Raw genomic sequence first — 14411 nt, 5'->3', positions numbered from 1 at the left:
TATCAGCTAGAACCTTTTTCTTTTTGTTGTTTCACAGGTAGTATTAATTTTGTTTTGTATCCATGCAAAAACTGGTTTTATGTGGGAAATTGGAAGTTGAGTTATCAAAAGTTGCAGCCTTGAACACAGGAATGGGGATCCTTATCGGCAGAACTTTCAGCACCTCACAGGCTGCTGGCGTTAACTTTTATACAACAAAGTTAATATAGGTACATTAAAGTTAACAAAATGTTTATCTTTGTATGCTGTTACTGATTTTCACAATTGGTTACTGCCATTTAATACGTAGCACATGAAAAACCGAAAGGCTGCGTTTGGTAGCTGGGGTGGCACACCCATTCATATGACTTGAGTACTTTTGTGATTTAGCTGTTCAGCTAATTATCTCCTCACGGCTGTATTGTGTAGGTAAGCTAGCTCAGGTGCTAACTGGAGGATCACCGTGTGGTGTCTTGTTATGAGGTTTGTATTGGTCCCTTGGCTCTCTAGACACTTTGGTAGTTTTGCAAATTTTGCCTCAAATCTGTTTCTTGGAGAAGTTCAGAGCGGCACAATGGGGTGTAGGATTTCATGGCTTTGAGCATCACTGGATGTGACTGCCAGAGTCCCAGCAATGTCCAGACCATTTGGATGCCGTAATCTAAAATCCCACTATTTAAAATGCAGATGAGCTTTCTTATACTGGTTTTCATTAGAAGAATCAGAATCTTCATACCCCAGCAAGTTTCAGAGATACAAAAATTGAGCTTCATGAAATTCAAGAAATAAATGAACGGGAAGTCTGCTGTTACTGCGAGCCCTTGAATGAAAAAGCCCTCCTCTCCTTGAGGGATGCTCGGTGCAACTTGTTTAGCAAGGCAGTGAGGGATGTATGAGGAAGCGGTCTTGCAGAGCTGGTCTATTTGGCTTCTTCGTGAAGCCAGTAGAAGTGAAATCATTTGAAGAATAGTCTGCCTTTACTGGAAGGATGATGTTCTTAAATATTTTCCTTATCAAAATGAAAACAGTTATCTGAGCACCTGTCTGAGCTCACTTTGATTTTGGTTTTATTTTATTTTTTTTTAAACACTATCATATTTAAAGTAAATGCCTTTTTCGGATGTTCCCAAAACTGAGGTTGCAGTCTTTGATCTTTATTTGATAGCCTAGACTGAACACAGGGAGTCATTCTGTAGTTGTGTTGGGAGTGTAATTTCCAGTGAAATCAAAACAATCTTGGTGTATAAAATAGCCTCTCATTTACAAACAGTTCTTATTTTTACCCATGGGGCTAGTATACATGTTTGGAGCAGGGTAGGAAATATGTTGACTGCTCTCTGATTTGAAACACACTGGGAAGTGGGAAATTGAAGCTAATCCTTTCAAATAAAATATACTAGATCGAGAGAAACATTTTATTCCTGGAGATCTGGACAGCAAGGTTATTTTCCCTTTGTGTGCTGATGATCCATAGTGGGCTACTTGTCCACTTCAGTACATGGGCAACTCCTAAAAACACAGGTGATCCTTTAAGTTTGATTAAGAGTATCTCTAAATCTGAATCTTTGTTGAATTCAGGTTTTGACTTATTTTATTGTTAAATGACAAAATTAAAAAGAAACAATAAACTAAACCAAAACTCTTTAAATCCAGTACAGAGTTTATATATTCTTGTATCTATTTTTTCACTTCCCAAAGAACTCCTGTCTCTTGTCATTGATCTTAGTGCAAGTAATTGGAAAACCAGCACACGTAAGGACCATAGCCGTGTAGTCTTATGTTTGTGCATGTAAAACTTTAAAAGGCTGTTTTATGGGCCGATACGCACATTTTCTTGCACGTTGTATTGTTTCGTAATCAAGCAAAATGTAAAAATCACGTAATCAATCTTTTCTTCTCTGGTAACTGAAATATAAATGATTTCACTTTGTTATCCATAAACATGTAATAATAACTGTTACATATTGATTTATAATAGAGTGGTTTTTCACTATTTTAATTGTATCTGCACACCACTCTGTGTGCTGTCATGAAGTGCAGCTCTGTCTGAATGGCAATTTTTTCTCAATGGCTATTCATCGAGATAATTTTTTAAGTGTGTCGCAAGTTGGTCAGTATATTATGTGTTTGGAACTTATAAGAGCTTTTTAGTCAATTCCAGAAGAGTTTTGCAGTGTAAATAATATATATTGTACTGTAATTTTCTTTAACTGCAGCTGCAAAAACAGTGGGAACCTAACTGGGATTATGACTCAGTCAAATGCAAAATGCTGTGAGTCAAACGTTAGTGTAAGGTTTTAGCTATATTATACCTAAAAATTATCACGAGTACCACATCCTGTTATTTAAGAGGTAAACAAATCTACGCTAAAAAAAAGGATCTTCTGTGAAAAGCACACTTACTAAGTTTAGATATGTAAAATTTATAAAACTTTACAAAAAAATCATTGCTAAAATTAATGGCATTACATTGAAATATGTTTATTTGTTTTGATTCATATTTTAAGGCTTGCACTGGAGGTGGCTGTTCAATAAGCGAAGCTAGCACAGCTGTAACAGATGAGAGTACACCAGAAGGTGTTCCTGCTCCAAAAGCCCAGTCATATTCATCTGACTCCTTTAACATCTCATGGACTAAGCCTGAGTATCCGAATGGTAAGTGAACTCTTTTAGCCTCAAGTTAAAAAGATGATTAGTAAAGGTAAATTAATATTCTAAATGGCAGCTTATATGTGGTGCTTAATTTTTAATGATCATTTTAGCACATAAAATACCTGAGATAGTATCATTGTCTGCAGCTAGGAGATTGTGGGTTTCAGCCTACCGTACGGTTTCAGTGGCTCAAAAGTGCTCCCTTTTGATAGTTCTTGTGTACTGCATCTCATTGTCTAATGTTTTCCAGGACAACTGAGCTGCGGAATAGGCGTTCTTGGAGAGTTATCAGTCTAGCATGTTCATTTCACCCTCCAATAAAACATTCATTTCTTTTACACTAATTGATATATAATAATAATTAGAGTTAAGTTCTACATAGTCATCTTGAAGGTGTACATTGCCATGGCTGTGGAAGTTAATTAATACACTTTCTTTTGTTTAGAAATGTTTTTCATTGTGAATTATACATACGTAAAACTTCTGGACAAATTTTACATTTCTAGTGATATTGCACAGTATCATATGGCCTTGGAATTCACCTTGATTTTATTATCGTACATGTAACGGTTTAAATCGCAGAAGAGGCAGCTATGCAGAAATCACTGAATTTAAAGCAACAGAAATGTTTTTCTTCTTCGGCTTATCATATTGATATATATATAATTATTTCTCACAGTGGTTTCACATTAATTTCATTTTTCCTCTGCAAGTTTTTCCCTGCTTTCAATTGTGGTAAAGCACATCCTATTTGTATAACGTCACTACAAGGCACTTAAAATTTTAGATTCCCCAAAAACTGGTGATTGTAAATCTATGTATATGTAATACTCTATAAGGTCTTACATTACTTTTAGAAAGAAATAAGAGTATGTCATCTGCTGTTAAATAATGTAATTGATAATTTCTGGTTCTTTGTATGGGAGTCATATTGGAAGATTTTGCCTCCTAGCCCCTCAGAAACCCTCTAACCCTGTTTCTAAAATCGCATCGGCGTATGTGGCAAAGGCTTAGGGGAAGGCAAGGAGGAAGGAAAAAGGGGAGGGATAAGGGATGGGGGGATGAGGAAGGCAGGCAGGACAGTCGTGTACGTGGCTTAGTGGCTAAAGTCAATGGGCATTTTTTATGTGTAATATTTCATGTCAGGACCTGATGCTGTTATCCTTGCAATGTGGGGAAAAAACCCAAGTAGTTTAGAGAGTGGTTTAACTAATCAAACAAATAAAAATATATACGTACATATATTTATGTATACAAAGCAACAGCACAGGATAAAGTCCTATAGTTTGATAAATAAATTTCCACAAGCTTCTTTTAAAACAACTAAAAGTTAGGAATTCATTACTAAATTTGCACGTTGTATCTAGTTGTTAATGCAGCATTTGCTATGTACAGCTTGGCTCTCCTTTTAAATACAATAAATTGGTTGTTAGGAAATACAATAAAGAGCTTTTTAGGAAAGCTGTGAATCCGAACTGGATGAGCAACAGATGTCATAAGAATCAGGGGAGCTTTATAAAAGAAATTATATTCTTCTGTCCTTTGTCCCTTCATCCATGGAAACTGGAGGTTTCAACAGCCTTGATGACAGCACTGTTCACCTCTATATTGGGATTTTGAACAATGCGTTTAGGTAATCACCAAATTTGCCATATATCCTACTCCTCTATAATCCCAAGGACACCCTGTGTAGGCCTCCTGCGTGTATTTCTCCCCTTTAAAAATATTCTCTGGTATTTTCACATCTTCTCACGAATCGAAGCCCATAGACTATTTTTCCCTTGGGACTGTTGTTATTTTTTGGTGATATGTGCATACCATGCATGTTGCTGTTAGAGGGTTTTCCTTAGGGTCAGAACTGATGGAAGGGATTCGGCAAAGTCAGCTGCTGCTATCCTGCCTTGCAGGGAAAGGCTTCTTCTTTCCACCTGCAAGCTCTTGCTGAGTGGTTAAGAGTTGGAAGAATTGCTCTCTCATGAGCATTTGGCAGCCAGAAGGGCATTAGAGGAGCAGGGATATCTTTTTTTCACCATAGCCTGCTTACACTTGCACAAAGGTCAGGAAGGGATATACAAATTTTCTCTCATTTTTCTTCTTTCTTCTCCCCCACTTTTTTGGGGAGTTTCAAAAAGAATATATAACTAATAACACATTTTCCCATTCTCCTATTTCTTTCTTTCCAATTTCCTATTTTCATCCATTTCCTTATTTCATAAAAAGAATTTTTTAAAAAAGAAATAAAATAGAAGCACTAAAACTTTTCTCTGAGCAACTGCTTAATCCGGAAAGCTTGCATTGTTTGGTGGCTTTGTTTTGTTTATTCTCAGCATATCTTTTAGTCTTGCTAGTGGCCACGTCATTTATAATTGCTCTCTGTGTCAGTATTTTAAAACTGTAGCAAGCTGAAAAATATCATTGTTGAGAAGACTGAAATATGAGAAAGAACCAGCAGAAGGAACTTTCCCTTAAATTTTCTTACTTCAGCATTTTACTGGTGTATTCTTATAGTCAGAAATTCTAATGTTGGTTCAAACTTGCTGAGTTTCAGTCTACTAGGTGTAAGTAGTGCTTTTTTGAAATTACTGAACTTGGCTTTGTTTCAGGTGGAAACGTCAGAATTGCAAAGAATTGCAAAGAAATGCAGATTGCCATATCATAAATTGTCATCTCCTTGGTAGGTCTCTGGGGCCATTCCTTTAGCTTCCTCCTCCTTTTCTCTGACACTATATGACGGAAGTTACTGTTTATTTCCACGAGCTGAGGAAGCTTATTAGCTGCTGCTGGTGTTGAATGGATATGTAGGCTGACTGGGGTTTGGATAGCATGGATTTTGCTTTGCTCTCTTGATATAGGTGGAGTCCAGCTGCTTGCCACCAGTTAGAAAAAGTTAAGGAGGATTAACATGCTACCCTTGAGGCCAAAGGTGGCAAATAGGAATAAAGGCTACTTGGCTTCTTCATAAAGATGGCACAATGTGGGGAGTCAAGCTTTGAGATAAGGGACTATTTAGAGGTCAAAGGCTAATGTTATCCAAACACGGATATTGAATTTCTGTGCTCCATTTTTGGTTGAATTTAAGGCCAATATACATTATTTTGTGAAAAATTTTCATTTCATAGAAAATGGGAAACGATACACCTAATTCTTTGTTGAAAGTTGCTTAAGAAATGTCATTTATGTACCATGTATGGAAGTAAAGACATTTGGAAGATGATATGCTGACTATATTTGTAAAATGCACATTTTCTTTTGTCTTATTTTCAAACCAACAATGAAATGGTTGATGGGCCATGGTCCAGACTCTGAAACCAACTGGGCATTGGGTTGTAGTTTTTTTTTTTTTTCCTCCACAGGTGCTGAGCAATTGCATTTGTGCACCATTTGTTATATATATAATAATTATTATTATTATTGTTATAATTATAATTATTATTACTTTCTTCCTTTGTTATCCTATTAAACTGTCTTTATCTCAACCCATGAGGTTTTTTTTTTCCCATTCTCCTCCCCATCCCACTGTGGGGGGGTGGGGGTGACTGAGTGGCTGCATGGTGCTTATTTACCTGCTGGGGTTAAACCACAATGTGTAGATAGTATAATATAAGCAATATTGACCATTTAGTTGAGGGCGAGATATGGAGAGGCTTGTGAAATGACATGTGGCATCAGATATTCTGTTTTGAGCCTTCACTGTTGTACTGGTCTCAGTAAAGAACTATCTATTCTTCAGAACATAGCCATTATAGCCTTGCCATATAGTTTGAGGTCTGCTCTTTTAAAATCCATTCACATAAAAAAGTGGCCTTATCTCTTTTCAGTGTTGAAATTTTTTCTTAGATGCTCACTTCTCAAAGACTTCACTTGTGTACAGGTCATAGATAAAATCAGGTCTTGATCTGGGCTGTATGTTCCAAGGCTATATGGAATTTGTATCAGAAATATTAGGTATAGTAAAATCTGCTTTATAAAATTATTCAGTGAACTAATCCAGTACTTGTTCCTGCAAATCCTTGTGAGAGATGACTTGTGTTTGTAGTCAGTGAAATTGATGTAGGTAAAAGTATGTTTGCTTAAGATTCGACCTCTAGATTGTACCTTAAGAGTAAAGTGCTCGTAGCACTTTAGATTTAAAACCTCTTTTCATCTTTAATGTCTGGAATATCATTGACAGATTATATGGCCTTACCCAGGGAGGGGAGAAGAGGAAGAAAAAGGGATGAGTGTGTCGCTTTCTTCAGTTTGAGTTTAATTTGCATACTTGGATTTTTTTTCAAAAGTGAAACGTAATTGTACTATAGTCAATAGAGATTTTGTCTTCAGTGAAACCAAGATTTAATCTAGCTACCTAGAAGTAATAATTATGAAGAAACTGCATCTTTCCATGGTGACCATGTGTCACTCACAAAGCCTTGTAAATCACAAAGATGTGCTATACTCCAATATTTCATGGATGCTAAACTTCATGAATATCTAGCAAATCTTGAGAAGTAAGTAAACTTTGGACTGGCTTTAAACTTTTTCTCAGTGTGTTTTGGAAATGTATATTGGTGAAATAGAGAGGCTAAGTTATTTATCCCTGGCCAAAAAGAATTATTGGCTAATTTAGAAAAATGCCCTTAAATCTTAAAATCAAACTACCAACCCTTTTGTTCTGAAATGTACTTTTTTTTCTTTCTTTTCATTCTGTAATTTTCTCTATCAGAGTCATATAAGGCAAAGGCAGAAGTAAAATCAAGACTTAATGGATCAGCTTAGTAGAGATGATTGTTCTCTGACAGTACTGGGAAGACTAACAGAAGCTCACAGCATTGACCAGCAAACTGCTCCTCAGAGTGCAGATGCTGCATAGTGCTGTGGTTTCAGAAACATTTCAATATAATGGTCCAGTTAATTAATACTGAGTTACAATGGGGATACCATAGAGTTACATATGACACCCACATTAATATCAAATGATCTCATTATGATTCATGCTGTTACCGTAAATATCAAAGGAATTAATAATGATTTGTCCATTACTTTAAAGGGTAAGTGCTAGTGGTATAGGTACTTAAAGTACTTCAGTGTTGGGTTTTTTCCCTGTATGCCAGCATTCACATGTAGGGATACCCTTATCAATCCGTATTTAAGTATTTTTTCCTCTGAGATAAAGATAATAATTTTTAATATATAGATATGATTTGTTTATGTAATGTAGGGCAAATATCAACCATTAATGCCCTTGCTTTACAAGCAGCTAGACATGGAATCCCAAGGGATTTTTACTTTAGGAAGCCTGTCAAATGTGGTAGGATTGATAGTGTGAGATAAACCAGGACTTCCTCCCACACACACGTCTCTTCTGTCTGACTTGAGTTTAGCCTCTCAGTTTTTCTAGAAGAGAAAAGAATCGGGGAGTCTGTGAATCACTTCACCATACTCAGCTCTGCATTGCTTTAGCATATAAACATTTTGAAGTATAACTCTTCAAAGCTCAGCTGAAACAGTTGTGTATACACTTTTACTTACAAAGCTTTTCTTCTATCAGTAGAGGGGGAAAATACTTTCTCAGTTTCAAACAGAATCTTCTTAAATTTAGTTTCAAACAATTCAGTTTTAAGGGAAGGAAAGATGACCTGTGCTATTTTTACAATATGAAGCTATTTTCTATAATGGGAAGAGTAGAAGGCATCCTCTGAACTGAACTCACTTCTAATGAATCCTTCCATAGCTTTGCATCTATTTGCCTTCAGATTTCACACTTAAACCGCTTTTAAAAAAAGAGAATATTCAGAAGTGAGAAAGATGGAGGAATATCCCTGAGAAAAAGGATTCCTTTGCAAGCTCAACTTCCAAAGTCTAAGCAAATCTGTAAAATTCAGTCTTTAGTTCATTATATTCAAAATGCGGTGTAGGTATAGTCTGTACAGGGTTCATGCTATCCTGTCATGCACCTTCAGAAGAGCAGAGATTTAGATTTCCTTATAAATGAGATAAGCAATCACCTGCAATTTTTAAGTTGGTATTAGCCAATTACACCAGAAGGACCATTCTCTCCTCTATCTAGAAGTCTTGCTAATATTTGTTTTGAGTTTGCAAATATGTTTTCTTTCTTTAGATTGGATAGGTAAGGAATAATTTAATTCAGGACTTTTTCTACAGCACACTGAGAAGGAAACACCAATCCATACTATTTTGTGGTTTTGCTTAGAAAAGTGGGTAAAACTGTTTAAAAACCCTCATAACCCTGAATTAATGATGTATCTAGTTTGTTGGCAAAATGCAGAAAATCTGACATAATTATCAACAAGTATGAGTACCAATAAGGTGTTTTGTGTGACAAAATTATTTGTTACGGATTTATTGTAGTTTATAGCGCTGGCCTGAGGTGTGCTTCAACGTTTCAATTATAATGTAGATCACTGCCTTTTTCTAAGTCTAAAGATGTTAAGATGTGAGATGGTTTTGTGTGTCTTTCCAGTTCTTGTTTCGATATTGCCTCAGTTTTCCTGATTCCAAGGTGATGTTAACTGCTATTCAGAAATAAGTTTGTTAATGGGTGATCTTTGGAACAGTGTAATTGTTTTCAAAAGACGCAATCCACTTGCAAGGTGTCCAACAGTTAAAGATGGGAGAGTGTTTGTTTTTTCTAAGTGTTGCATACACAGTCCTGCTACACGCTTACCTGCTTAAGGCTAAACTGTTTGAAATACTACTATTACCATCCCAATGTCTGAAGCATTAGTTTTCTTCTAAACTGTAGCTCTTTAGATATTGAGTGCTATCACATTGTTTCACAGGTATTATTACTAGCTATGGATTGTATATGGACGGTGTTCTGATGCAAAATTCATCACAGCTAAGCTGTTATGCTTATGGACTTGCTCCTTGGAGTCTGCATTCCTTCAGAGTCCAGGCATGTACTGCAAAAGGTTGCGCTTTGGGTCCATTGGTGAGTACCTTAATTTGCATTCTGGGAGTGTAATAAATGTCAGATGGCAGTGAATATCAGAGTAAATGGTGATGATTCACTCTGGTCAGTACTAACCCATCTGGCAAAATGTGACATTTAAAAAAAAATCCTGTTTAAGAGCTGCTAAAGATTTGATAGGTCATTGTCAGGCACCGTTCCAAAGTAGAACATAGATACAGTGAAGAAAGGCAAAATTTGAGGCTGAAACACACGTTATTGAAATTAAATAGAGTTAATATGTTTGAAAGGTGCAGATGTGTTTTAGCCAGATTTATAAGGACGTATATAAAGAAAGAGTTACTGTTCCAGTAATGAGCAAATTTCTAGCTGCCTGACTGAAAGGACTGAAGTTAATTTGAGAATTGCAGAAGCCAGAAGTGGCAACAGGAGCAAGAAAAATATGGTGATTCGTAAATATCTTTTGAATGCAAGTATGTGATCGAAATATTATACTGGACGTATTTTAACAGTCTTGTACGACACCCCATTTTTTCAGGATTTGAGAATGTAGGGATATTAAATTTGACATCTGAAAAACAAGCCTTCTGAGGCTTTTTTATTCTGTTAAAGGTTTTTAGACGTATACCTGAACTGATAAATCCAGTATGATTTCATAGTAGAGTAGCTGATGAATGACTGGAATAATATCTACTATGCTTGTTTTTTTTCAAACATAACTGAGAAAGAAACCTGTGTTAATTCTGAGATTTTTTTTTTTTTTTTTTGCTTAATTCAGTTTTATGTGTGTCCTTTTAATTTTGCTAACAAGGAAAGAAAAAAAAAAAGGAGAAGAATTGGGAGTTTTCCATGTTGTTCTGTTTATTTTTCCATTATAATTTATAATACCACTATATAGTGCTCCAGAAAGAACTTCTAGATTTTCTTTTTATGATATAAGTCATTAGTCACATTTCCAGTATTCTTTCCAAGATTACTTTCTTTCAAATGGTAACATCGTCTGTCTGTAGAAGACGACTAGACTTTATAACCGTTAAACATTTTATAGCTTGCTCTGCTTTGAAGGATATTTACTCTTAAAAGCTTGAATGGCTTTTTGCCAGTTTTTCTTGTACATTTTTTACAACTTCACATATACTTCAAAAGCAAACCTTGTTTTAAGGTATTCGATGTGCAGTAACTTAATCCATTGTGTTAGTAGTGATGTTTAAGACAAGTCATTACCAGGCTTTGCATACAGATGAAATATGTATGTTTTCAGTATTTCTGTCCTATCAAATAGGCATCAAAAGGACAGAACAGAACAGCAGTAGTCAGGGGTTTAAAAAATATTTTTGGTAGCCTTTTTTCATATCTCCGCTGAACTGCAGACTCGTAACTTGACTTTTGAAACAATTCAAAGTAGGGGTCGCTCTAGCTGATCCTCATCTGCATCCCATGATCAGTACGCAAACTGTTTTCCAAAGCCAGTGATCCATCTCTGATCACAGGAATTGAAGTACAACATCTTTATTTAGGCTCACCTAAGTGCTGCCAGGAAGTTAAAGCATTGCATCTTCATTTGACTTTTTGAAAGATTTTTATATCAATTACAGTATAAATGCAACACTTTAAAAAAAAGAAAGAAAGAAAAGAAAAAAGAAAAACCACATGTTTTGCCTGTACTCTAAATAGTATGGGAAACATCTCCCAGCAGTAAACTGATATGCTTCCAGCTATTTTTGTTGCTGATCTTGTGCTTAATGTGCCCTAATCAACGAATGAATGTTATGTGACTATTCTAAATACGAGATTTTTCCAGCTTATGTTTCTGAAGGTGGCTGTGAAGATCTTAATCAGTTATGAGAGCATTAGCAGTTACTGTGTTTCAATAACTTTTTAATTTGTTTTAGATAGTTTTTGTTTAACTTTGTTTTCAGTGGCTATGATTTGTTTTCAAGTGAGATGCAAATTGGTAATGTAAATTAAAAAATGCTGAATTTTAATCTCTTTCTAGTAAAGCCAAGATATTGCTTTTGTGGCTGTTCTAATTGTTTTCTGTTGCTTAAAAAAATAAAAATACAGATTATCAAGAAACAGTGTAACATCTAATAGATTCTTTCAAGAAATTCAGGAGATCTGAAATTCTGCTGGTTTTGAAATGTGTTAGCTCTTGTAAATATCAGATGCGCAAAAGTGAGGGAAATAAATGTAACAGTGGACTGCTTTGAAATAAATGGAAATGGTCAACACCGAATATTTGTCATCTCACCCCATTGCTATTAAACTTAAATTTCAGGCTTTTAGTTTATGTGTATGTTAGTACTTTTTTTAAAACTTAGATGGATAAGTTTTCCCAATATTATTATTATTCCTGTCCTATGTTTTAGTGTTACTTATAGCAGAGTATTTTGTTATTAAGTTATTAATAAACACATCTGAAAATATCACAGAATTGTATACAAAGTAATGTTTAGAAAGCGAAATATGAAACAGGTTTTCTGTGCCACGTGTTTATATACAGAACAGACTTTTTTTACACAAAATATAATTTTCAAAGTACACTGCAGAGGTGTAGCTGTAAAAGATACTACATGTACTAATTCTAAACAGTGTTTCAATATTTTATTATATGGAAAAGAATAGCAGGTCATAAAGAAAAGGCTTTGTGATACTGTAAGAATTTTCTGAGAAACAGTCACAGGCTAGAGACACAATACAGCTGTTGCAATTGTTTAGGATGTGGTACAAATTGCCACATATTCATACTGGTTTAAGAATATCTTAATCCTCTTCAGTAGAAAAAATAGTTGGTATTCATTTCTCCATGGTTCTTATGTGGTGGGATCAGAGTACCCACATTTAGCAGCACAACTTTACAGGAAATTAGTTTAGAAAACACAGTTTAGTCAAATTGTTCCAGAAGGAGGTTTTTGACTGAAATATCTAAATAATCAATGTGGCACTGATCCAATCAATCTGTGAAGCATTTGTTTATCTTTAAGGATGTACTTTATCCTCTTGACTTTACTGCAACTGCTCACCTATTTTGAATATAATCTTGTGCTCATTTAGAGTGTATGAATACAGAAGCACGTGTAGAGATATTGATGCACATCAAAGATATAGCCTGGCACTTGTAAACAACAGGCTTTGTAAATTTTACATGCTAAAAAGTAAAACATTCGTGTTTCAAGGACAGAGAAAGTATGTTTGCTTATTTTGATGACAGAGCAGGTGTGGCAGATTAAAAATAGCATTTATTAGCACTCCCATGAACTTGCAGCTGAGAGGCACTTAGAAAGGTGTGAAACCATCTTATACCTTGGAAAACACCAAATAAATAATATATGAGAAACAAACTTGTTGCCATAAATAAGATAATAACAAATTATTTTGTTCCACAGCACTGAATGTTTACTACAAGATGAGAAATTTAAATCCTAAATTTCTAGAATATTGAATGAATATTTATTTATATTAAAAATCTTTCATACTCATTATATTTTCCAGCTTTTTTATCATACTGTGCTTTCTATTGAAGATCTACTTTTTATTGAGACTTAAATTTGTTAGGTGACATTAGAAGTTAATTCAGGGAGCAGACAATATTCCTCAAAGGATATTTTTTCTCTATCAAATAGCTATAGTAATTCACTACACCGCTTAAACGTGTGTTCTTTATAGTTGTCTTTTAAAATACAGAAACTAAAGACTGCGGTCTTCTATTGCTGCTTCGTCCCCTAACGCTAAGCTGAGATCATTCGTCCACATGAGGTGCCACGGTGTTTTCAAGAAATGAATCTTTCATTCCTTTCATTTCCTGTTCCTTACAGGGGTATCTATATAAAGTATGTCAGTTGCTGGACAGCTTCAAACAGGTGTAGATGAAAAGTAAATAAAATGCTTAAAAATTAACACATCTGTAGTGTTAGTTACCTTTTTTCCTAAAGAAATAACTTCTCTTAAAATTTTGCGTTTCTCATTCCTTCCTGTAAACTATGGCAACAAACCTCTGTCTCACGGTTGAACTTACAGGTAGAAGCTCGGACCATGGAAGCTTCCCCTGAGGGAACAGTTGATATATTTGCTACTGTTGATGGGTCCAAAGAAGTTCAATTAAAATGGGTTGCCCCAAATAAACCTAATGGAAAATTGACCTACAAAGTCCTTGTCACTGGTCTCTTCTATGCTGATCAAGGTATTTTTTTTTCCTTTATAATAAGTCTAATGATAGTATTGATGTTCGATTTATTTTTTTTTAAATTCCTTTAGCACTAAATTTTTCTGCTTTTTTTGCCACTCCATTGATTATTTTAGAATTATCAATTTTATTCTTTAAGAACTGCTGCTTTGATTTATGGTGCTTTACATTTGTACAAACACATAAATTGGCAAATAAAGATAAGCCCTCTGCACTCATTTAGTCTCTAGATATACACATGGAGTCTTATCTCACAACCTTCACTCAGATAAGGAAGCTATGCTCGCAAAATTTCAGTTGGTTTGCTTATATAAGTGCGAGCCATTCATGAGAGCTGTTCATAATATGGTTGATCGTGGGCATATTTGAAATTTATATATGCTGCAGTAGAGTAGTAAGGCTTACAAACAGCCAGCTACCTAAAAAAGTCTGCAATGAAATCAGGCACTTATTCCTAAAAAGAAGAAAGGAAAAGAAAACCAACTCTCTATTTCTGTATAACAAACCAACTCACCATACAATACGAAAGCCTGAAAAGTAACAGATATCTGTTAAACCTTACTGTTTGGTGGGCTGCTGGTTTGTTTCCACTGGTTTATGTTGTGGGTTGGTTTTGTGTTTGTTTTCTTGTGTCTTTTAAACCTAAACATAGCAATGTGGGCTTGGGTGAAAATGTTGCTAAATCAA

The 14411-nt window shown here is 35.1% G+C and overlaps 1 protein-coding gene across 1 annotated transcript in view; it reads left to right on the top strand.

The window, feature by feature from the left end:
* USH2A (usherin) overlaps window positions 1-14411 on the top strand; it is a 395461-nt gene that overhangs the window by 201897 nt on the left and 179153 nt on the right. Inside the window, exons 34-36 of the mRNA XM_054821392.1 lie at window positions 2487-2634; window positions 9411-9562; window positions 13559-13721. Of these exons, the coding sequence (XP_054677367.1) occupies window positions 2487-2634; window positions 9411-9562; window positions 13559-13721 (463 nt within the window). The remainder of the gene's footprint in view (window positions 1-2486; window positions 2635-9410; window positions 9563-13558; window positions 13722-14411) is intronic.

This window comes from Grus americana, chromosome 3, assembly GCF_028858705.1.
Source record: "Grus americana isolate bGruAme1 chromosome 3, bGruAme1.mat, whole genome shotgun sequence".
NCBI lineage: Eukaryota > Metazoa > Chordata > Aves > Gruiformes > Gruidae > Grus > Grus americana.
This window is presented reverse-complemented; position numbering and strand designations above follow the sequence as displayed.